This window comes from Heptranchias perlo, chromosome 13, assembly GCF_035084215.1.
Source record: "Heptranchias perlo isolate sHepPer1 chromosome 13, sHepPer1.hap1, whole genome shotgun sequence".
NCBI lineage: Eukaryota > Metazoa > Chordata > Chondrichthyes > Hexanchiformes > Hexanchidae > Heptranchias > Heptranchias perlo.
In genome coordinates, this window is record NC_090337.1 from 12,290,196 (window position 1) to 12,315,468 (window position 25,273).

Genomic DNA, 25,273 nt, shown 5'->3' on the forward strand with positions numbered 1-25,273 from the left:
AACTTTGGGCGGCACAACAGGACAACTCAATGTTCTTCTTAGTTGTGCCATGGGATCTTCAACCTGTACTTTGACCACCAGAAGATAGATGGGAAGCAACATCCAACAACCCAACACAACCTCAATACTGCACGAGTGCCAAGCTCAAGTTGAGCCCACAACCTTCCTACTCTGAGGCAAGAGCACTACCAACTAAATCAAGCTGATGCTGCACTTTAGGCATTTGATATTATTTGTATTTCACTTGTAACCCACAACCATTGTAACTCACTTAAGACTGTGTGGGTCTTGAGTTATTGGGGTGGGGGGGACTTTAACCCCCAAGAATGGGTAGATTGGGGGGGGGGGGTGGCGGGTGGGTAGCTAAAATAATTGATTTTTCGAGCGCGACCGCAATCCGGGTTTAACGGAGTTGCGTTTGGATGCGTGAGAGTAACCTATTCCCCGCAGCCGGAACCTTAATTAGTTCAGGGGGGCGGGTACTTATCTCAGCAATTAACGTCCTTGTGGGGTGTTAATTAGGTCTTTGAATTTTAATTTTACTGACCTTTAAATCTGCTGCCTCCAGCGTGGGTTTCCCGGGGCTCGTAAATCTCGCCAGTGTAAAGGAGGCGAGGAGGGTTGGATCATGAGGTAAGTGCCTGCTTGTGGGCCAGGAAGAGCAAGAGTCTTTCCTCCAGGCCCAACAAGATTACCTGCCGCGATTGAACCCCCGAGATTGGCCGATCCCCCCCGCAGATGTCCGACACCCCCCCAATGATGTCCGACTTCTCACCTCCAACCTCCCCCGTACAAACCCCAAAGACACTGATCGCTCCACAGGCTATTTTCCCACCCGGCAGGCAGCCAGTCCGTCAATCTGGCTGGCTGCTGAGTACGAAACCCAGAAGTAAAAATGTTATCCTTTAATTATGGTGCGATCGCAGATTTTGACCCGTTAACTTTACTTCTGGATTTTGCATCTGATAAACTTTCCCTCCGCTCTCTTGCCGGCTTCAAGTTAAAATCCAGGCCGTGGGGTCAGTATCACCTAGTGGATTAAAAATTGTATCAAAAACACTTTGACATGTAACAACCCTCTTGCTTGGCTCTGTTGGTAGTACTCTTGTCTCAGTTGGAAGGTTGTGGGTTCAATCCCCACTTCAGGACTTGAGCACAGTAAGGGGAACGATTCCTGGGTCTGGACTCAGAGCAAATATCAGAAAAATAGGCAGGTCTGTAAAAGAACTCTACCGATTTTCCTTCTATTAATTTAAATGGTCGGAAAATTAATTTAAATGGAAGGAAAATCGGGTGAGTTCCCTTATGGGTGTGTGCTTTAACTCACCTAACATTCCAATATTTGTATGCCCAGGGAATCCAGTGTACCTGGGCTCAGAATAATAATCTAGGCTGACACTTCAGTGTTGTCTTTCGGATCAGATGATGAACCGAGGCCCCATCAGTTGGCTACAAGTGATTATGGTACCATTCAAATGGTGTCCTGGCCAACATTCAACCCTTAAATCAACACCACCAAAACAGATTAACTGGTTGTTTATTGTTGTGGAACCTTGCTGTGTGCAAATTGGCTGCCACGTTTGCCTACATCACAACAGTGACTACACTTCAAAAGTAAATAAATGGCTGTAAAGTGCTGGGATGTCTCAAGGATGTGAAAGATGTGATATCAATGCAAGTTCTTTTTTATTTATGCTGCAAAACTAGATAGTAATGCAAAAATACACCTGTGAAGCACAACCTCGATCCTGCAACATGTAAGTTCAAAGCTATTGTTTTGATACCAATTTCAAACCAAATACCTAGATTAATTATATTTACATGTAACTTGTTTACTTTTATTTATTGTTAAAAAGCTCCCTAATTTGTGTATAAGACAGTAACATGTGGTGTAACTAGACGACTTAAAGTAACTGTATGTACAAACACCATCTGTGCTTTGTGACCCACCGCTAACTTAGTTTGGTTCCATTCCTACCTGTCCCAATGTAACCAGTTCATTTACTGTAATGGTTTCTCCTCCCACCCCTATACGGTCACAATGAATGTGCCCTGAGGCTCCATCCTTAGCTCCCTTTTTTCCTCGAGTACCGGTTCCACCATAGCGACATAATTTGTAGGTATGGGGGTCAACTTTCATATGCATGCTAAAGATATCTATTACCTTTCTGTAGCTGTTCTGTACCCTCGGCATGGCCTTGACATCCTTCCTAAACTAGGGTGCCCAAAACTGGATAAATATTCCAACTGTCCCATTTGTATAGGTTTAGCATTATCCTTTTGCTTTATACTCGATGCCTATATTTATAAAACATAGGATCCCTTTTCTCTTTAATATATAGCATTACCAACTTTTCCTCCCACTTTTAAAGATTTGTGTATCTGAACCCCAAAGTCCCTCTGTTCCTCCTAAGATTTTATCATTTAATATTCCCTCTCCTTATGCTTTTCCCAAAATGGATCATTTTTCCATTTCTCTGCTTTAAATTTCAATCTGGGAAAAAAAGCATCCATTAACCACTTTTCTGTCCTTTAACCGATTTCCTATCCATGCTGTCACATTCACTTTAATAGTGTATGCCTTAATTTTATTAACAAGTCTCCTATGTGGCACCTTATCAAATACTTTTTGAAAATTCATATACGCAACATATGTTATTTCCTCAAAGGACTATTACATTTGTCAGCTATAGCTAACCCGAGTAATTACAAGCCAATTAATTTAACATCTCTAGTAGCGAACATTTTGGAATTGTTAATTAAAGATTCAATCACTAAATATCTAGATAATAAGACAATAATTAGAAGCAATTGATACAGCTTTCAGCAAGGAAAACTGCATAACAAACCCGCTAAGAGTTCTTTGAGGACGTGGCAGAAATGGTGGATGGGGGAAATGCAGTGGACGTGGTGCACATGGACTTTCAGAAAACCTTTTACAAGATACCACACATGAGACGTTTGGAGAAGATTGTATGGAATTAGGGAAAGGGTGGAAAATTGGATTTAAAACTAGTTAAAAGAGAGGAAACAGATTAGAAGGGTGGGTGGAATTGTGTGTGGAAGTGGGTAGCAGTATTCCACAGGTTCTGTTCTAGGACTGCTTCCGTTCACTGTGTCCCAATCAATAATTGGGATATAGGGTTTGAGGGTGTGGTATCAGAATGTGCAGAACATACTAAAATAGGAGGCATAGTAAATAATTTTGAGGACCCAAAGGAAGCTGCAAGAGGATAAGATGGTGGAATGTACAAATAAAGTGGCAGATGCTAGTAAATGTGAGGTGGTATATGCTGGTTAAAAAAAAAATCAAATTATAATTACTATTTTGAATGGGGGAGGGTGGTGGGTGATGTGGAAGAGCAGAGAGGTATGGGTGTTGAGGTTCACAAGACTTTAAAAGCAGAATCTAAAGTGGAAAAGGCCATGAAAAAAGCTAACAGAAAACTTTCTCTGCAGAAGTGCCATTCTCGGCTAAAGATGATCAAAAATATATAAAAGAAATGAAAACACTGGAGTCTTTCCTTGTCTTTTTCTATCACATGACGAAGGGTTCTCCAGAGGCTCAATGGGTATTATGCACCACGTTGTGTCGTGTTGACTCATACAGATCAGGATGGTCCTAGCTTCAATCCACGGTGCGTGCTGAGTTGGTTGATCTTAGCAGGGGTGGCAGTGATGAAGCTACAGTAGGTCTCAGTGTCCTCAGACTGGGGGCAGAGGAAGATACAAAAAAATCCCAGGCAAGGTTCCTGTTCCCAATTTATATTCCTTGACCCTTGAGAAGTATGTGAACCCCGAGTGTACTCAGGATCAAGAAATGCCCATTTTTTTGCCAAATAAAGGAGATAATGTAGACTCAAGTCTGCTCTTTATGGGATGTAACGGTTGTTTATGTACTTCCAGAATTCTCCCTCAGGCAGTAATGTGCCCGACTTGACTCTATACTATAAAATGATCTGTAAATCAAATTTTATTTCATAATATAATTTACGTAATATTTGGAAACCATTTTTCACCAAGTTGAGATCTGAACTTTTTTATTTTGTGCCAAGGTGTCATCTCAGAGACAGAAGGTTGTGGGTTCAAGTACTACTTCAGAGATTTGAACACATAATCTAGGCCGACACTACAGTGCAGTACTGAGGGAGTGCTGCACCGTTGGAGGTGCCGTCTTTCAAGTGAGATGTTAAACCGAGGAGCAGTTTGCCCTCTCAGGTGGATGTAAAAGATCCCATGGTGCTATTCGAAGAAAAGCAGGGAATTCTCCTGCTGTTCTGGCTAACATTTAACCCTCAACCAACACACAAAACAGATTATCTGGTTATTATTTCATTGCTGTTTGTGGGACCTTGCTGTGTGCAGATTGGCTGCCGCATTTTCCTAAATTATAACAGTAACTACGCTTCAAAAGTATTTTATTGGCTGTAAAGCCCTTTGGGACGTTCTGAAGTTGTGAAAGGCGCTATATAAATGCAAGTTCTTTCTTTCATATTAAATAGTCTTTGTGGGATGAAAGAAGTACAATTTACTGACAGAACACAGAGTTTCTTTTATTCTCTTATCCTAATACAGAATTTCTTTTAATACTGTCCGAATCTTTTACATTGCATAGTATTGAATTTTTATCACTTAAATTTCACGATGAAAATCATTATCCCCTGGTATGTGAAACCAGGTATTGCGCTCCTCTTGGGTAAATTTACAGACCCAGTTCCAGGTCTTCTAGCTCTTTCAAAAGGGCATCTTCTTTCTGCATTTTCTCCATCTGTAAATGGAGAGAGATGAAGTCAAAGAAATCATAGCTTACAGTATTGATGCAGTAATGACCAGTGTGGTGCTGATCTGTACAGACCAGCAAGGTCCCAGGTTCAATCCCTGGTTGGTGCTGGTCTTAGCAGAGGTGAAGCTACAATTGACCTCAGGATCCTCAAGATAGGGAGAGGAAGAGGAAAAAAAAAACTCACTGACCCTTATGAGAAGCATGTGAACATTGAGATGAAGGCAGGTTCAGACGCTCGCAGTCAAAACGCTCACTGACACCCACTGTCAGCTCTATAGGAGGGGCAAAGGCCCTGCATTACTGAATTACGTAACAGCTTTTTATGAGCTATGCAATCTCATTAAACAGATCATAGAATCTTAACAGTGCAGAAGGAGGCCATTCGACCCATCGTGTCTGTGCCGGCTCTTTGAAAGAGCTATCCAATTATTCCCACTCCCCTGCTCTTTGCCCACAGCCCTGCAAATTTCTCCTTTTCAAGTATATACCCAATTCCCTGCATTCTACATGGTAAACTGCAGAACACTGGTTGTAAATGGTATTTCAACACCTCAAGAGAAAAAAAAACAAAGGAGAAAATACATAGCAAGCTTGTCAGCAACTGAAAAGATGGGTTAACATTTTGGGTGTAGACCCTTTGTTATAACTCCAACTTGTGTTTTCTCTTGCCAGTTGCTGAGAGACAGACCTGCTGTTTGATTCCAGGATTTCAGCACCATAAATTGTTAAGTCACTTTGTTGGGGCAGAGTTCACTTTGTTGGGGCAAAGTACAGGGGCCTATAGGCTGCATCCGCGTCCCAATACTGACATCCTTCAGCTTGATGAGGGCAGAAACAAAACCGAGAAACGTTGATACTTTGATATCTGCCAGATCTGTGCAAGCCCCTAGTTGGGAAATATTTACTTTTTTTGTGTACCTGGTTTTTTTCTAGTTGCTTGCCAGAAGTTTCTTGTTCTTTTAGTTGCTCAATAGCTTTAAGTTTCTGCAATGAAAAGAATCCTGTTGTTAAGAGGTGAAGAGTCACGGATTTTGCGGCACAACCAACAAACATCAAAAACACATTTCTGCGATAAAAGGAGTTCAAAACATGTTTTTTCTTCAAACAATTTTTGAACTCATTAATCAAAATAGAAATACGTCAACGAATGTATATCAGCTCGTGCTGCTGTTTCTCTCCCTCGGACACCCCCTCCCACTTCTTCCCCAGAGCTTACTCTTTTGATGTTCTTAATTTTCTTATCTACTTCTGGGTCGCCATGGCTCTCGGCACATTGTATAGGTCTAGGTTCAGGGTCGGATGGTGCTTCCTGGATGACCTCAGGCTTGCTCTCCTGCAGGAAACAAAAAAGATGGGGGGGGGGGGGAGGGGTTATTTACATTAAGATTCTCTGCTTACAGACCATCAGAGCTTTCCTGTATGCTTTTCTCCCCTGTAAATTAATGACGTTACCTGTGGGCTTTATGATTTGTACAGTTAGGGAGCAATGGCATGAAAAGAAAAGTTGGAAAAGTAATGGAAACTGCTATGGTGTTTCACAGTTAGTAAAGAAATACCTGTTTTGCAGCCTTTCTAGCCTCCCGTTTCTTTTGATTTTTTAGGGCGGCTTTTGACAGTTGCTTATCTGTAGTTTGTGGTTTCATGTTCTGAGGTGGCTCTTCTTCATGCTAGTGGGAAAGAAAACAAGGTTGTGATTGAAAAGTTAATGCACCAGATCAAATCTCAGAGTATCGGCCTCATAAAGCACATAAGGCATTGCATTAGATGTAAGTGTACATGGTATTATAAAATAAAAAGTTCTTACATGCATGATCTTTCTTTATTATGTCTGCCACCAACAGCCTTTGGTTTAAGACTTACATATGTACATTTTGCTACTGGAAAATTCCCCAGCACAGATCCATTTCTCAACCTCACGTAAGCTATGCACCATTACATTTCTTACCAAATTCATTTTAAATTCTCCCATTTTTACTCTTCCAACTATCTTCCCTGCTCTCCTGATGATTCATGCTGGGTACAGTTCCTCAGATACCAGGTACTCCTCCAGTACCTCAAATTAAGCGGACATTCCACACTTGCGAGCCTTGACATAGAATGTCGGCAGGTTATTTGACCATGGGTTACATTATTGCCAAGCCGGAACCTGTCCTCACATGACATACTTCCTAACAGGAATTTCTGGATAGCGATCAGGAAAAAGAACGCTGGGGGATTTTCCTATTCCCGGCTCAGGGACACTCATGCCAATTGTAGCACCCCTACCTATTGCCCCACTTGAGAGCAGCTAACTCAGCATAGACCAATCAGGGATCTTCCTTGTCTGTATAGCGGGGTAGCATACTGGACAACGTTGGCTGTGCCAACAGGGGGAGCTTATTATTATTAAGCTTAAAAGTATACATTGCTACATTTTGAAAACCAAGCATTTTGAAGAAACGGGAGTTAATTTTACTATCATTTTTTCCTGCTCGTTGTTACTGATCTCTTGAATATTTTTGGCAGGATGAGCACAGGCCAGGCACTTCCCACACAGAGGGAGGGCAAAAATTACAGCGTGAGTCATAGTTCATTTTAATTACCTAACACATTACCATTACAAACTCATGGGAGCCAGAAAAATAGGGCCGTTGCCAGAGTTAGCTCATTTTCCACTTACCACAGGATCCATCCTACAGCCTGAGTGAAATTGAGAGTTTTGTACCAATCAGTTTTGTGTCCTGGGCTCACACCCACTAAGAGGCTGGGAAAACTCATTTCTTGGAGGAATGGTGTCCAAGCTTTTGTGGGCCACATAGGTACACTTTCATATATCTCAAGTTACTGATACGAACAGATCTGGTTATTCTGATTTAGGATTTATCCACCAATGAGGTAACAAGGCTAAAAACAGCAATATCCTAACCTCCAGATCCACGAAATACAAACCAGCGAGTAAGAAATACAACAGCAAATGGGCCTGAGTTGCCTTTGCTACAATGGTCGGATTGCCAAGGCTCACTGGCTGCATGCAGGCCAGGTGCTTCAGGTTGGATGCCTCTGTCTTACAGGAACTTTAATGCTGGCTTGCACAAGAGACGATCGTCTCATCAGCCTCATCAGCCTGAGCAGGAATATGAATCCAGGAACTACAGCTAAAAGGACCACATCACCTAGGTCCCCAGGAAGTTTCCAATCAATAGATTTTACTTCTGCATCATTGGCTGTGATCACATGACTCTGTATAATAGTTACATGCTACAGTACCCTCACATTATAAAGGAAATGCAATACACAGCAATAAAGAAAAGCATCATTGCAGTCCAGTTCAATCGAAAACTTAAGGGAAAGAAGTGGAAATGAATTATTCTATTACTGTAACAATAGGAGAGGCATTTCAGATGTGCATTTCAAACACTTGAATGTTAAAAGTCAGAAAGAAAGCAGCAGCTTTAACTAGTATAAATATGAGGAAAATAAGTAGTTGGCACAATGCTCACAAGATAGCATTACAAATTTGGGTCTGCCGTAGATACCTTCTCGGATTCAGTGGCATCAGTTGCTCCTTTAAGCGGTCTGATTGTCCTACTTTTATTGAAGCTGACTCACAATGTCCTATATCTACTTGTACGATAGCGTAACGCAGTGGTGTAACAATAGCATCCCCTATGATCTGGACTGTATCCTCGTGCCTTCTGTATGTGTGCTTCTTCAATCACATCGACGGTAGATGAGCAAACACTTGGTGAGACGAGGCAGGATACAAATTGTTAAGCTGCTTTATTTCACAGCACGGAAACATACAGAGCCACAGCTTTGATTGGATTCACTCATTTCATTCAATACAACTTTGTCTTTGCATAATAATACAAAATAATAAATATGCTATGTTTCCCCACATCAGTGGGTCATCTTACTTGACTTAACCAGAATAACTCCTCTACATTCTTTCTTTCAGAACAGGGAAGAACCATATCTCCCTGCAGTCTCTTATCTTTTCTTCCCTTCACCTGACTTAGAGTTCAGTTCAGTGGTAGCTCTCTCACCACTGAGTCAGAAGGTTGTGGGTTTGAGTCCCACTCCAGAGACTTGAGCACAAAATCTAGGCTGACACTCCAATGCAGTACTGAGGGAGTGCTGCATTGTCGGAGGTGCCGTCTTTCGGATAAGATGTTAAACTGAGGGCCTGTTAGCCCTCTCAGGCGGACGTAAAAGATCCCATGGCATTATTTCAAAGAAGAGCAGTGGAGTTCTCCCCAGTGTCCTGGCCGATATTTATCCCTCAACCAACATCACTAAAGCAGATTGTTTAGTTATTATCACATTGCTCTTTGTGGGACCTTGCTGTGTGCAAATTGGGTGCCGCGTTTCTTACATTACAACAGTGACTACACTTAAAAAATAATTAATTGGCTGGAAAGTGCTTTGGGAGGTCCTGAAGTTGTGAAAGGCGCTATATAAATGCAAGTCTTTCTTTCTTCTTTCTTTCTGTGTCACCTTTTACTCAAACTGACTACCCTCCAACCAAAAGCCGAATCCACCACCAGCCTAACTTGGTAATGACCCCTGTAGAATTCAAGTGAACAAAATTGTCACCACAGCAAAAAGTGTAAACAATCACTAGAATATTAAATTATCTCCAGCATGGTGGTTCAGACGCTCTGAATGAATCTTAATCTACATCTCCCCACCCTGCTGATCTTTGAATTGAACACCTTGAGAGCTACATTTAGCTCGTTCCTGGCATCCTTAACATATATTGCACAAAGGATCCCTCATGGTGGATGTGACAGATAGGTTTGGATGAAGGTGGCTCCTCAGCTCACTTAATCTCGCCCTACCATTTTCATATGTCCATCGCAACCACTTGGACAGATGAATAGGACCACAGTGTAATGTCCCATGCAAAGCACGGAACCTATGACAATGTAGCACTCTCTCAATAGTATCAGCTTGGCTCAACTGGTAGAAGATTGTGAGTTCAAGCCTCAATACGGACTTCAGCACATAATCTGGGCCGCCACTTATGCAGTACTGAGGGAGAGATGCATTGTCAGAGGTGCCATCTTTCAAATGAGATGTTGAACCCAGACTTCATCTGTCTGCTCGGGTGATGTAACAGATTTCATAGCACTATTTGAAGAAGGGCAGGAAGCTCTCGGTGTTCTTGACCAACGCCTAAATCAGATTATCTGGTCATTCGTTCATTTGCTGGTTGTTGGAACCTTGCTGTGTGCAAATCAGTTGCATAACAACAGTGATGAGGATCCGATAAAGTGCTATATAAGTGCTCTGGAGTGTCAGTGCTGAACTCCTGCAGTGGGGCTTGAATCCACAAACTTTTGACCCAGAGGTGAGTGCAAGCCAAAAGATACTGATGCATTAAAATCTAAGCTTTGTATTTCTCATTCTCCTATTACAGTCACACCTTTCTCATAAACACTCAGGTGGGCTAGCAAAATAGGGCATTTTTTTTTAAGGAGTTTCTCATACTAAGTTCTGAATGTTTTACTTTGACATCAATGCACATTCAGAACAGACGTGGGATGATGGGAAATTTGTAGTAATAACAAAGAAAACCATTTGAAGTTGTACAAATTTTAAAGATAGGGCATCCAAACTCAAATAAGGAAAAGTACTGAATCACACTCACCAGTTTTGAGGTGGTTATTGGCTTGTTTCTCAATGCTGGGGGTCTGTAAGCCTGTGCTGGTTTGACGTCAATACTAGGGACATCGTTGGGGACAGTCTGATATTTGATGGCCTTTTCTGGGAAAGCCCCATCTACAAATGGCTGCCACTGCACTTCCCAGAGTTCAGAGTTTGATGGCATTTCGTATTTGTGACGGACTGCGCCACTGTAGTGCCAGATCTTGTAGCCATTGCTAACCCGTAGTCTCGGCGAGCAAGTTGCTGTTACAATGTGCTCTCCGTCTGGGCACCATGAGAAGTAGGTTGTATCAGCGGCCTGGGGCTTAGAAATATGTTTGTATTTTTTTATGTCCCAGACTTCCATCTGTCCTCGGAGGTTTCCAAAGCCCGCTAGCACGAGGATGTGTCCCTGAGGGCTGTAGAATGCCGCATTCCGAGGCCCAGTGCCAAAGTCAAAGACTGGGTCGCACTTCTGGTTGAAGACTGTGGCTTTGGCCGGCATGAAACCATACACAGCGCAAAATTCTAATGAGTTTGGATTCCAGACCACATCATAAATTGGCCCATTTTTTGCTGAAAGAAAAAGAATTGTTTCAACAGTGAGATGCTATCGCTCTACATCAGTGCATAACTGCTACAATAACAATTTCTATTTACATCGTGCCTTTAACTTAGAAAAATGTTCCAAGATGCTTCACAGAGGCGTAATAAGACCAAAGTGGACGCCAAGCCAAAGGAGGAGATATTAGGAGCTTGGTCAGAGGTGGGTTTTAAGGAGGGACTTAAAAGGAGGAGAGGAAGGTGGAGAGGGATTATGGAGGGAATTCCAAAGTGCGAGGCCAAGGCAGCTGAAGGCACGCTCGTCACTGGTGGGGTGAAGGGAGGGGCAATACACAAAAGGGCAGAGTCTGAGGAAGGAAGAGTTCAGGCGGGGGTGGGGGGGTTGTGCTAAAGACCAATGACCAGACGGTTGGGATTTAGAAAGTGCAGTTGCAAGTGACTTGGTGGGAGTGTTTTTTCCAGGGATGAACAGAGAAAGAAGCGGGTTGGAAGGGGGTAGGGGAATATGGGTGGGTAAGAGATACAAGGACATGGTCAGAAATGGCCTTTTCTGTGATGGAGACCACAGGGGTAGAGGGACCACAGGAGATGGCAAGGTTGAGGGTTGGCTGTGAATATGGATAGGAGAGTTTATGTGGAGGGAGAAGTTCAAGACAGGTGGTCAGTGAATTCAAATTCACTGAGCTGAGATGAAGACTGAAATCACCAAGGATGAGGAGTTGCTCAGTATAGAGGCTGAGTGAGGAAAAAAAAAGCAAATCTCAGGTGAGAAATTTGGCATGGGGCTTGGGGGAGAATGTAGTAGATTATGAAGATTGTAGAGGAGTGGGGTGGAACAAGGTGAGGTGCTGTAAGGAAGAGAAAAGAAAAGAAAGAGAAGGTATAGGAGTAGGGGGGAGAGACCAAAGTGTGATTTGGTGATAAGTGTCACACTACCAGTATGGTGGTTTGGGTGATGCAGGTGATGGAAACTATAGCCAGGTGGGGAGGTTTCAGTTATGTGCAAGGTGTCGGCACCCATGAGCGACGTTTCATTCAAAGCAGGGACGTCAATGCAATCATCCACAATAAGGTTACGCATGGCAAGGGCTTCATTTGTGAGTGAATGGACATTCTGGAGGAAAATGAGGAGGGGGAGGTGGATTGTTGTTCTGCTGGCAGAGTGTAAGGTGGCAATGGTGAATAGGGGTAAGCAAGACGGTTGGCGAGGTTTGCCCTCAGTGGGTGCGCTGGGGGGGGGGGGGGGGAAAGTTAGCGAAAGATTAGCGAAAGAAGATAGGGCAATTGGGGTTGCTGCTCGTAAAGAGGCAGCGACGGGTGCCTCGACTGCTCCTTTGGCGAATACCAAGAGAGGCACAAAGGATAGCTGTGGGCTTATCCAACTGGAACAGCAGCAGGAGAGGAGAGTAGGAAGGCGATGGAGTAGTGATGGGTTGGGATAGGATCGGGGAGGGCAAACTATCCAAGAGGGGAGAAATGAAAGGTGGCATAACCTGGGTGACAGGAAGGGGAGGAGAAAGAAGAGAAGGGGCCAAGAGGGAGAAAAGAAAGCAAATAAAAGTAATGGGCTCAGGTCTGGAGCAGCCACCAAAATACGCACGCGGATATAAATGTCTAAAACATAAAAATGAACCAGCACATAGATTCCTGCTCTGTCAGCTAAACAAACTGTGTAAGTCCCAAAGCCTGTGTTATTTATACCTGACCTAATGAAAAGTAAAGTACTGTATTTGTGATTATTACTAGTGTGCATCACCTAGTACCTGCAGCCAGCACCCAAGTTACTTTCTCCCCTTGCCTATAGGTCACTATTATGCCATGTGTCCTCTGAGGAAGCAGGCAACTTGATTCTACACCTCTGTCAATGTCATTTTATGACTGATTGCAGAGGCATGTGACAGTGGTCTTGGTTGACTCTTTGTCCATCCCTCTCGTTAAACACCTCTCCAAAAACATACTGAATTGAGAACGTATAAAAAATTTTAAAACTGGAAACTTGAAACAAAAAAACCAGAAAATGCTGGAGATATAAAACAAACAGGTAGCATGGGCGGACACGTGGCAGATAAAATTTAACGCAGAAAAATGCAAGGTGAAAAATTTCGGTCGGAAGAATGAGGAGAGGCACAATTCTAAAAGGGGTACAGGAACAGAGAGATCTGGGGGTATATGTACACAAATCGTTGAAGGTGGCAGGGCAGGTTGAGAAAGCAGTTAAAAAAGCATATGGGATCCTGAGCTTTATAAATAGAGGTAGAGAGTACAAAAGCAAGGAAGTCATGATGAACCTTTATAAAACACTGGTTCGGCCACAGCTGGAGTACTGTGACCAGTACAGGGCACCGCACTTTAGGAAAGATGTGAAGGCTTGAGTGAGGGTGCAGAAGAGATTTACTAGAATCATTCCAGGGATGAAGGACTTCAGTTATGTGGAGAGACTAGAGAAGCTGGAGTTGTTCTCCTTGGGACAGAAACGGTTGAGAGGAAATCTGATCGAGGTATTCAAAATCATGAAGGGTCTAGACAGAGTAGATAGAGAGAAAATGTTCCCATTGGCAGAAGGGTCAAGAACCAGAGTACACAGATTTAAATTGATTGGCAAAAGAACCAAAGGTGACATGAGGAAAAACTTTTTTACACAGCGAGTGGTTAGGATCTGGAATGCACTGCCCGAGGGGGTGGTTGAGGCAGATTCAATCATGGCTTACAAAAGGAAACTGGATAAGTACTTGAAAAGGAAAAAATTTGCAGGGTTATGGGGATAGGTCAGGGGACTAGGACTAGCTGGATTGCTCTTGCATAGAGCCGGCATGGACTCGACGGGCCGAATGGCCTCCTTCCATGCTGTAACCTTTCTATGATACTATGAAATCAGTTAGCACCTGTGGAGAAAATAGACAGGTCAATGTTTTGGGCTGGGCCCTTCTTTGGAACTTCCTTCAGTTCTGAAGAAAGGTCCAGCCAAATATGTTGACCTGCCTTGTTCTCCCCACAGATGCTGATTGACCTGCTGTGTATTTCCAGTATTTTCTGTTTGTGAACTGAGGACATACCATGCGAAGAAACTGCTGGCATCAGCGGGTAATCTAATCAAGCCACTGACTGTCCGTGAAAAACAAGATTTGGCTGATTACCCCGGACAACGTCTTGAGTGTCATATCAACCTCATGCTCTAATAGATACTTAACTAGCACCCAATCCTATAACCTGCCCTTTTTCAAAGTCTATCAGAAAGTTAGTGGCTTTCTGTCCAGTCAGATCAGTATCGACAGAAAAATAGCAAAACTTGTGCAACAAGAAACCAAACATCTTATGTACAGAAATGGTTATTCTTCAAAAGAAGCTATACTCCACATACTTATAGCAATTGTAAACAATTTTACAACACCAAGTTACAGTCCAGCAATTTTATTTTAAATTCACAAGCTTTCGGAGATTTTCTCCTTCCTCAGGCAAATGTTTCAAGATCTCCTTGAAGCCTACGTATAAATGCGTAGGCTTCAAGGAGATCTTGAAACATTTGCCTGAGGAAGGAGAAAATCTCCGAAAGCTTGTGAATTTAAAATAAAATTGCTGGACTATAACTTGGTGTTGTAAAATTGTTTACAATTGTCAACCCCAGTCCATCACCGGCATCTCCACATCATACTTATAGCAGATTGCTCAGTGGAGACCAATTAATCTAGTTTACCACTGTAACCGGACAAATTCGGTCAGCTCTCCAGGTTCCCTCAACTGAATCAATTTTCTCTAAAGAATTCACCTCAACTGTATCATTGATTATATCTCCACCATGGTAAGTCACTTTTTTTGTAACTTAGATTAAACCCATTAATATGAGCCGAGCCCAAGAGAAGCTTAGCTCCTCAACTTAATGCAGGCAAACCAGAAAAATGTAACTTAATGCATTGTGAAACAATCTTAAACTCGCGCCTTCCATTGTTTTTAAGCAGCTGCAGTGCTCTAAAGTTTAAAAAATCATCGGGACACCTATCCCTTAGGCCAGAACCACATCACTGTCCCTTCATGCACTACATAATACTGCCCCTAGATGTCTTCCTTCAGTTCTTTTTGATTGCAGGAAGTATGTTTAGTTCCTTCTTTCCCTTCCCTAAGAAGTACTATCGGCTCATGTTGCAAACAAAACACACTTACTGTATTATCGAACATGATTTTCATCATGAATGAGATCAACATCTACAAAAAGTAGATTGTATAAACTTTAAGATGCTGAGATTTTTCCTCTCTTTTAATTAATAGAACATATTCCATTAAAAGGACCCTGGCATTCTATCAAATTCTTTCTGTAAAGTCGTTTATATTTCACAAGGTAGATACAGATGAGGAAGGTCATTCAGTCTATCCTTGTTCATGCATCTGGAGACCACCTGTGCTCCTCCATTGCAGCATCCAGCTGTTTCTTAAACAAGTCAAGGTTTTTATCTCCTCGACCCTGCAGGAATTCCATTCCACATATTGATCATTTTGTGTGAAGCTCCTAACTCTACCTTTTGCTAGTTTGGCCCACTGTCACAGTTTAGCTGGAAGTACTGTTCTAGATTTATGTTTTCTATACTGTTCCAACCACACCTCTTCATACCCGAGGGCAGAGGAGGAGGCGATGACCTCTTTCCAGGCCTCTGTAAATGCTCTGTTACCAGGTTCTAGAAAGTGCACAATATTTACCTCAATCTGTGAAATAGCCTGGCCCCTGCTCGCTTGCTTGTGTACAGGTGTGGAATCAGGAACTCTTTCCAGTATGCGGAACAGCCACTGTGGTCCCGTATCCAAGTACTTTGCCACAGCATGATGGAAGAGCAATCTTAGTATTTCACTTTATTTCTGGACGATCTACACTCTACTGCATGATTTCCCCTCTCCGCACAGGTTATTTGAATTACGTAACTAATACAATAGTGGAAAATCCACCTCTCCCTTTAACATGCATTAATCTCCAACTGAACTGGCCAAGTGAGCCTCCAATGTGCTAATCTTGAGCCAATCTCTAGGTGTGGACAAAAGCAAGCCAAGGTGACTCACCCTCCATTTTACTTTGGCTTCTGTTTGACATTTCCCCTGACAGCACAAGCAGGAGAAGGAACTCACCATGTGGGAAATCATGGGCATGAATCCACATCCAACCAACGCATAAAAGCAGCAAACCAGTAGGGTTCCCGACTCTGGTTGGACATATTCCTGGAGGTTCGATCAGGTGATATTTGATCACGCGATTTTACTGCAGTTTGCAAATGTTACAGTGTTTACTGTATAAAGATTGGGCTCCCTGCCATCGCCAACAGTTTTACCCCCTCCTCCCGACTCCAAAACTTTACTCTCCATTCAACTTATCGAATCCATAACATTGATACTAATCCCAGGCATGTCCATTAAATCACTATTGCCCTGTTATAAAATTATTTTAATAATTTCAGGTCATCTGTAACAAACTCATTCTATTTCAACTGCAACCAAAAGTGCAATTAAAAAACAAATTTGACAAAGCATAAATCATAGATGTCAGGAATCAGGCAGGGAAGGGAATTTCCTCGTGGCTGCTCCCGCTCCGCACCATAACTTCACCGGAAGTGCAGCCAGCCGCATTTCCGGCGACGGGCTGGAATTAGCTACTAGAAAATTCCAGTCCCCTTCTTGAAATGGGAGGCAGAGAATGGCTGAGACAGAATACAGACAGACCGACCGACCCCTCGAGTGCCAGGAACAAGGGTGGGGGCGGGAACTGCAAATACAGACTATAGAGGTGGCACAGATGCGCAGTGTGGCGCTCCACAAATGCAAAATACTTTTCTCCCGGGTTGCTAGCAGCAGTGCCCGGGAGATCGATCCTCGATCCCGGGAGATCGATCCTCGATTCCGGGAGACTCCCAGACAATTCAGGAGGGTTGGCAACCATATCACCCAGTTTCATACTATTAAACAAACAAGCTACAAGGTATTTACCTTCATGCTAACACATTCAAGTAAAAAGCTGTACCTTTTTATGCTAGATATTAATGTATACAATAACCAATTAACACAGCCTATCTTTTTTAAATTATTGGATTATAATCCAGTGCAGCCCTAACAAATACCTCTGAGAATTTTTACCTGATCAATTGTGTGCCTCACAGGTGACATGGATATCTTAGTAGTCACAATTTGTCCTGTCTACGTGCTATTTTTCTCGTACTACTAGTAGCATGTAAGTTCTTACTTGTTAAGGAGCAAACTAGAAATCTATAGCCAGTAACTTGAGTATCTTTGACAGAACTACTTGGCGAATAGATTTACTTAAGCAAATAAGCCTGATTGTAATTATTAGACAGGCATCAGCAGCTTCCCGAACTTATTTACGTAACAAATCTGTGAAAATACATACGCAGTTGCACTAATGCACTTTCTCCATTGGATGCTATATAATGCAGGGTTTGTTCACCATAATACGATGCTCCAGACTTATCTATATCCGTGCTGGCAATTACCAACACAGCAGTTCCTGCAGGAAGACAACACCTAATTAGAAATCTCAAGACTATGGAAACAATTGGTTACTTACAATTTGTTAAAAGCTTTACAAAAGAAACAATTTTGTTTTGTTGCTCTCTTCCCCCCCCTGCTAAGAACTCTGGCTGATTTTTCGCTCCCTAATCTGAAGTCATGGAGGACAATTGTAGCACTCCTATTGCTACGTCCTGGAACCCTGTGCTCTGTGTGGCTTAGTGCTATGTCAGGTGATGCTTTCACCCGCTATTACAACAGTAAGTTTTAGTGGTCATTTGCAGAAAGTTTTTTTTAAACATATACCCCCAACTTCTGAGGCTTGCTGTCCAGATTAGTAATTGCGCATAAAATTGGGAAGTGGAGCTATATTTCTCTGCAACTTGTGTTAATATGAGGAACACAAATTATTGATATTATTAAAATACTGAAACAGGGCAAAAACTAAATAAAAGCTGTAATTTTAAGGCTCTTTGGGCTTAGCGGCCACAAGAGGGCAACATGCTGGACAACAGAGTAACAGGAAGTGGGTTTGTAGCCACATGGAAAATTCCCCAATCTCAACACAACAATCTGGGAGGGGTGGTGAGTGGAAACATAGAAGAACATATTAGAGGGTAAGACAACCCGTCAGAGGTCAGTATATCTCCTATTCGTTGGCTCAACCTGCAAACAGCCTACTTAACCACCCTCTCTTCAGGGTATGGAGTAGACCATGAAGGAGTCTAAAGACATGGGGTAAAAGGAAAAACGTAGAATATTGGGAATGAGACTTGGGAATTGTTAAAGTGAAATGTACTCTATCAATGCTTTCCAAAATCTGTACTTACTTCTTCTGTGAGGTATACCATAAATCATCTCAGTTCTGCAGTTCCTCAAACATGCCCCAGCAGACTGTTATTTTCAGTAGGATGTTTCTGCATCTGCATCCTCCTTCAAGGGGAGAGATGACAGGGTGGAGGAGCTTCTCTCCCACTTTGTACCCTGTGACATCGAGCACTCACTGGCTACACAATAGTTTAACTTAATGTAACGTGCCTTAACTCCAAACCCGCTTGTTACATGGCCTTTTTATGCAAGGGTGGCAACTTAAAGAGCTACTGTGTCAATTAGAGTAAAACATACCTTTTTTGTTCCAAAGCATTGTCACTTTGTCAGCCTTAAAGAAACTTTTATTTGCCAAGGCAGATGTGGGACCACCAAAGTTTGGGTACTGATACAATCGAACAAATGACGGTGCACCCTTAGACCCGGGCACATAAACTGCAACCTTTTACAAAAAAAAAATGTTAGTTCTGGCCAATTTTTCTATTTTGAATTTGTATTTCAAAACATCTCCTACACAGACATCAACCATTTCATGTACAGACCTCCCCACCTTATGTACAAACATCACCACCCTATTTATGGACATCCTCACTTCCTATACAGACGGCAGACATCACCGCCTCGTGCAGGCATCACCGACTTTCTTTCTTGGCTTTCTTAACAGTTCCGGACCATGCCAAGCTCAGAGTAATTTCGCTTGCCATTTAAACTCTGATAATGTCTACGTCAGTTTCTTGTTTCACTGGAATGTAACTAACTTCTGTGGACAAGTTCATAATATAGTATCATAGTATGGTACAGCACAGGAGGAGGCCATTAGGCCCATCATGCCTGTGCCGGCTCTTTGAAAGAACTATCCAATTAATCCATTCCCCTGCTTTTTCCGAATTACCCTGTAAATGTTTTCCCTTCAAGTATTTATCCAATTCCCTTTTGAAAATTACTATTGAATCTTCTTCCACCACGTTTTCAGGCAATGCATTCTGGATCATTACAACTTGCTGCGTAAAAAAATGTTTCCTCATGTCGCCTCTGGCTCTTTTGCCGATCATCTTAAATCTGTGTCCTCTGGTTACCAACCCTTCTGCCACTGGAAACAGTTTCACCGTACCTACTCTATTGAAACCATTCATGACTTTGAACACCTCTATCAAATCTCCCCATAACCTTCTCTGCTCTAAGAACAACTCCAGTTTCTCCAATCTCTCCACACAACTGAAGTCCCTCATCTCTGGCACCATTCTAGTAAATCTCTTCTGCACCCTCTCTAATGCCTTGACATCCTTCCTAAAGTGCGGTGCCCAGAGCTGAATTCTCCAGCTGAGGCCGAACCAGTGTTTATAAAGGTTTAGCATAGCTTCCTTTCTTTTGTACTCTATGCCTCTATTAATAAAGCCCAAGATCCAATATGCTTCTTTAACAGCCTTCTCAACCTGTCCTGCCACCTTCAAAGATTCGTGAATGTGCACCCCAGGTCTCTTTGTTCCTGCACACCCTTTAGAATTGTACCATTTAGTTTATATTGCCTCTCCTCATTCTTACCAACAAAATGCATCACTTCACACTTCTCTGCATTAAATTTCATCTGCCATGTGTCTGGCCATTTCACCAATCTGTCTATGTCCTCCTGAAGTCTGTTACTATCCTCCACATTGTTTACTACATTTCTTAGTTCCATGTCATCTGCAAGCTTTGAAATTATACCCAAGTCCAGGTCATTAATATATATTAATATAGGTTCCACAGTTCTTTAGCAAACTGCTATGTGAAATGTGTCTTGTTGGATGACTGTATTGGGGTGGAGGTGAGGTGCGGAGAAGAGGGTGGCAATCAGCAAGGGACAAATAGTGGCCTGAAAAGCTTGTTTGCTTTAGGTTCTGTCGTGGTATGGTGTATACAACAACAGAACCTAAAGACATGGGGTAAAAGGAAAAACTTGGAATATTGGGAATGAGACTTAGGGGATGTTAAAGTGAAACATACTCTATCAATACTTTCCAAAATCTACACTTACTCCTTCTGTGAGGTATACCATAAATCATCTCAGTTCTATGTAGCCGACAAACTTTTTCTTGCGAATTAAATTCTTTAATAGTTGATAAAAGCCCTATAGTCTTGTCCTAAGTGAACGCAAATAGGATTTAGTCATTGAGACACAGGGAGGCATTAAAGTTCTGGAGGAAGTGCAGAATGAGCCACGAGGCTGATCCCTAGTGTTAGAAGACTAAATTACGAGGAAAGGTGGAGAGATTTGGGCTTTTAGGTGTTGAGTGGAGGCAACAAAGAGAGGGACCTCAACAAATGTCCTAAACAGTATAGGAAAGGTAAATCCAAAACACCACTTCACGTTAAATTGTCACAGTAGTATAAGGGGACACAGGCTCAAACTGTCAAAAGACAAATTTTAGACTGATGTCAGGAAGTTCCTCATACAAAGAGTGACTAACACTCGGAATGGATCCTGGAATAATTTAAGAAGCAGTTGGATGCTGTGATGGAACTGGCCAGGGTTGTGGGGGTTATCATGAGCTGGGAAGAGCCAAATGTCCTTCCTCCTTTGTAACAGTCTTGAGATATTGTGAATAGGCTTGTTCTAATGGCCAACTACATTTCCCACAGAAGAGAGGCATGCAATACGAATGTAAAGGTGTAGTTGTTAAATTGATCCGATTAATCATCCAAGCTTAAAAGCAACTAGAATTTTAATTATTATATGTGGAAATGGCTTTACCCAACAATCATCTTTACAAACATACCAGTACAAAACTGGAAGTGAATGATAAAGTACCTTGCAGGGCTGTGGTCCCGGGGACAGCTCAAAATCTGTCACCTTCTGCAAATGGAGTTTGTTCGCAATTTTATCTGGTGGGGGAAAAAAATCAACATCAATAAAATTTACCGTAGAATAATGCTTTACTAACTGTTCTATTTATAGAAGATTATACATTATTACCAGCAAATATTATCTAATAAACTTATAATACATATTCTTTCAAATTCTCTGCAGGGTTTTTGTAAAGGAGAGGAAATGGAATAAAGTGGATGATGGAAATTGGTGAGTTATGGGTTACCTTACACAAATGGGAATTACACAGGTGTTTCACATGAGTGTAATTTAACCTATATCTCATCAGATTCCACCAAGTGCTCTATCTACACAAATTTATGTTTAATTTTAGAATTTAAAAAAAATATTTCAGAGTGACCATTGAAAAATATCCTTATTTTCTTCCATCCTCTCCTGAAAGGTGCTGATTCTTGCTGAGGTACTCAGTTCTCCAGGACCTCTCCTAAATGGCCCTTCGTCACGTGTGATAGTGAGCGTTGACACGGTACTCGGTCTGCCCTCACCTGACATCCACACGTGCACTTTCCAGAAGGGATCGATGGACAGCAACCAGGAGTGGGAATCCTAGCTGACTGTTTTTTTCCCCTCCTTCTAACCCAGGTATGCCAAGGGTAGTCCAACAACTGAGATCAGCCAACTCAGCGCAGACCATGGATTGAACCAAGGACCTTGTGGCATATATGGTTTAGCACCACATTGCCTGATGCATTTTTCTTTTAAGCTATTGAGGGATCTATGCCCACTTACTTTTTTAGCTGCTCAGACTGAGTTTTGTGGAGGACTGGATGGTGAATATGACTCCATTTACAAATATTGGAAAACAGAATCCTATTTTTGTATAATGTGTAGTACCCATGGAACTGTCAAATTTATCATCACCATCGTTGTGAAACCACACCACCATTGGGAAAAAGTTTTTGAAACACAAATACTATATTTTGAAATATAGTTGACAGACATTGATACAACTTGCATTGTATTTAATAGTGACATCCCCTTTCCCTACATACTGGAAATAAACAAGTACCGATAATCACAAGATTTCTTATATTACAACAGTGACTACACTTCAAAAGTACTTTATTGGCTGTAAAGCACTTTGGGACGTCCTGAGGTCGTGAAAGGTAATAAATGCAACTCTTTCTTTTTTAGATTAGCAGTATCAGAATATTCAAAATGTGGAAATGTCCTTGGGATCTGCAGTCATTTGGTCTGCTTTAAACCTCATTATTCATTTCTTTCTTATGGTTCTTAATAAATCTAAAAGCCAAAAATTATTTAAGGAAGTGGGTCTTCAACAATCAACAATTTTATCAAGAACTTCAAAATGTATAAATAATATTCACTGACTGATTTGCTGCACAATTTAACTGGCTTCTTAGAGATTCAGATGAAATTACATACCAAATGTATTGCCCTCAAAAAACTGCACTTCATTGTTTACATTTCGAGCGCAAATACTTTCATCGTCTGACCAACAAGGGCACCTAAAACCAGAAAAAAATGTAGTTATTAACACCTGCGACACAGAGCTTTTGTTTTTAAAAATCGCTCAGATGATACTGTGAACTAAGAATTGTTATTCTACACCTTTCTGTAATTCTTCTCTACAATGTAATCAGCATTTCTTGAAAACCCTTTTCGATTTGCTTCCTATTTACTGTACATGACAGAAATAGGCATTCTTATAGAAAGCTATAAAGGACGTTGAATGCTCAAATCTGTCAGCAGGGGCAAGTAAATCCCATTATGTGCATTAAAAACATTGCTAAGGCCAGGTAGTCTCCTCAGATATGAACGGACATCTATTTAAAATGTTTAGGTTGCTTTAGAGGATGTCGACTTGCAATAGGTATCCCTGTGTATTTCGTACTTGAGTTTTGCTGGTTGTATTTTATTGCCCTCTCATTAATAGTAACTCAATCTTTTGATGCACCGTCTATAGAATGTAGATTCTGACATGCTTCCACTGCTTTGAAGTTCCCACTTCAGGCAGCCAACTCCACAGAAGCTTGTGGGAGGTGGCCATCTTTGTTGGGGCTCCAAGAGTACAGCGTGTAAGTGAAGACCCACAACCTCCGAGTCCTGTTCTCCTGCATTCATGCTCTGTTTTGCTCGGGCAGGGGAAGGAGGCCATCAAAAGTTGGGTCCCAGGCACTGCCAGAGGTGTGAAATTTGCTTGCTTTATATTAGAGAGTGCCATCCACAGCACCCTATCAATATAAAAGGTCCATAACATGTAAACATTTTGGGATACAGTATATAAGTAATTTAAAACATGAGATGTGGTAAGTGTAGCATTGTTGGGAGGAAAAGGGTGACTCAGAATCATAGAATCTTACAGCACAGACGGAGGCCATTTGGCCCGTCATGCATGTGCCAGCTCTTTGAAAGGACTGTCCAATTTAGCTCTACAACCCACCTTTTCCCCCATAACCCTGCAAATTAGTCCTCTTCAAGTACATGTCCAATTGTCTTTTGAAAGTTCCTATGGAATCTGATTCCACCACCCTTTCAGGTAGTGTGTTGCTGATCTTAACAACCCTCTGTGTGAAAAAATTTCTCCTCATTTCCCCTCTAGTTCTTTTGCGAATTATTTTAATGACCTCTGGTTACCGACCCACTTGCCAGAGGAAACAGTTTCTCTCTACTTGCTCTATCAAAACCCCTTATGATTTTGAATACCTCTATTAGGTCTCCCCTTAACCTCCACTGCTCTAAGGAGAAAATCCCAGCTTCTCCAATCTCTCCACATAACTAAAGTCCCTCATCTCATCCAGGTAAACCTCCTCTGTATCCTCTCCCAGGCCTTGACATCCTTCCTAAAATGTGGTGCCCACAGTAGTACACAATATTCCAGCTGAGGCCTAACCGGTGACTTGTAAAGGTTTGGCATGACTTCCTTGTTTTTGTATTCAATGCCTCTATTTACAAAGCCAAGTATCCCATACGCTTTCTTAACCGCTTTATCAACTTGCCCTGCTACCTTCAAATATTTGTGAATATGCACCTCAGGTCCCTCTGCTTTTGCACCCCCCTCAAAATGGTACCATTTAGATTATATGAACCTATGGTTCCCAAAGCTCTCCACTGCTGGGGTTTTTCTTGTGTCATTTCTGGATCTGTTGTAGACTAATTGATCGAGATTGATTGCTATAAGTCAACATCTTCATTATCATGTGACTATCAGGATGGTAGAAGGCAAATTAGATAGACCTTGGTCTTTTTTTGTTTAGCGATTCCAATGTTCCTAAATATGCAGACGGTAAGGCCATCTCAGGTGAATCTGACTGCTCCTGAATGCAGTGCTGCACTCTATTGGAGCTCTTTCCCCGAGCCTTTCAGCTGCCATAAGGAGGCAAATTTGCAATGCTGGTCAGACTTTTTTTTTGGTATTTTGCTTAGAATACTTACGATGTAACTTCTTAAGTTGATATTGAGGATTAATCTTTCTTCGTTATATAAACATCCTTTCCAATTGTACATTATAATTAAAGAAAGCACAATTAAGTTCAAAGTATCATGATATCATTTAAGTACATGCAGATTGAAAACAATTTCTGTTGTGTTAACATATTAAAATACACATGCTAATTGACTATATATTTCAAAAACATATTTACCAGCCCTGCATTTTCTTTTGGAAGAATGACTTGAGACATTGTCCAGTTTTAAGATCCCAAATCTGCAGGTTTGGCTCTCCTTGCGCATTATTTTTGGTTGCTGAAGAAAAGAAAAGTATTATGGAACGTGAGGTGTAGAGGCATGTGTCTATTTTTGATGGCTTCCGTTAGCTACAATTGTCTCATATGTACACCGTACCTCTCTCCATACCCACCTCTCACTGAAAACTTGAGAAAAGTCATCAAAATACAAGCATTTCTGTGTTTCCAAAAACTTATTTTGGCCAATTTTCTCCTCTCTCGTCCTATCTTGAAGGAATTGCTTCCTTGCTGGGGTACAGTTCCAGTACCTCTCATAAATGGCCATTATTCACGTGTGCACCTCGGCAGTGAATGCGAGCCAATATTGTTCTCACCTAGTAGTGCGTTCCTGGATAGTAACGAGAGCAGGAACCCTAGCCAAATTTTGGCTCCCTAAAACAGGGATGCTGAGACCAACTGAAG

General features: G+C 41.9%; 1 protein-coding gene across 1 annotated transcript in view; it reads right to left on the bottom strand.

Moving 5' to 3' along the window:
• Positions 1–4,527: 4,527 nt before the first annotated feature.
• eif2a (eukaryotic translation initiation factor 2A) overlaps positions 4,528–25,273 on the bottom strand; it is a 37,823-nt gene continuing 17,077 nt past the window's right edge. Inside the window, exons 5-14 of the mRNA XM_067994987.1 lie at positions 24,770–24,869; positions 22,551–22,633; positions 21,087–21,160; positions 18,596–18,740; positions 17,352–17,468; positions 10,416–10,987; positions 6,340–6,450; positions 6,000–6,116; positions 5,702–5,767; positions 4,528–4,768 (exon numbers count right to left, since the gene is read on the bottom strand). Coding sequence (XP_067851088.1) covers positions 4,703–4,768; positions 5,702–5,767; positions 6,000–6,116; positions 6,340–6,450; positions 10,416–10,987; positions 17,352–17,468; positions 18,596–18,740; positions 21,087–21,160; positions 22,551–22,633; positions 24,770–24,869 — 1,451 coding nt within the window. The 3' untranslated portion in view covers positions 4,528–4,702. The remainder of the gene's footprint in view (positions 4,769–5,701; positions 5,768–5,999; positions 6,117–6,339; positions 6,451–10,415; positions 10,988–17,351; positions 17,469–18,595; positions 18,741–21,086; positions 21,161–22,550; positions 22,634–24,769; positions 24,870–25,273) is intronic.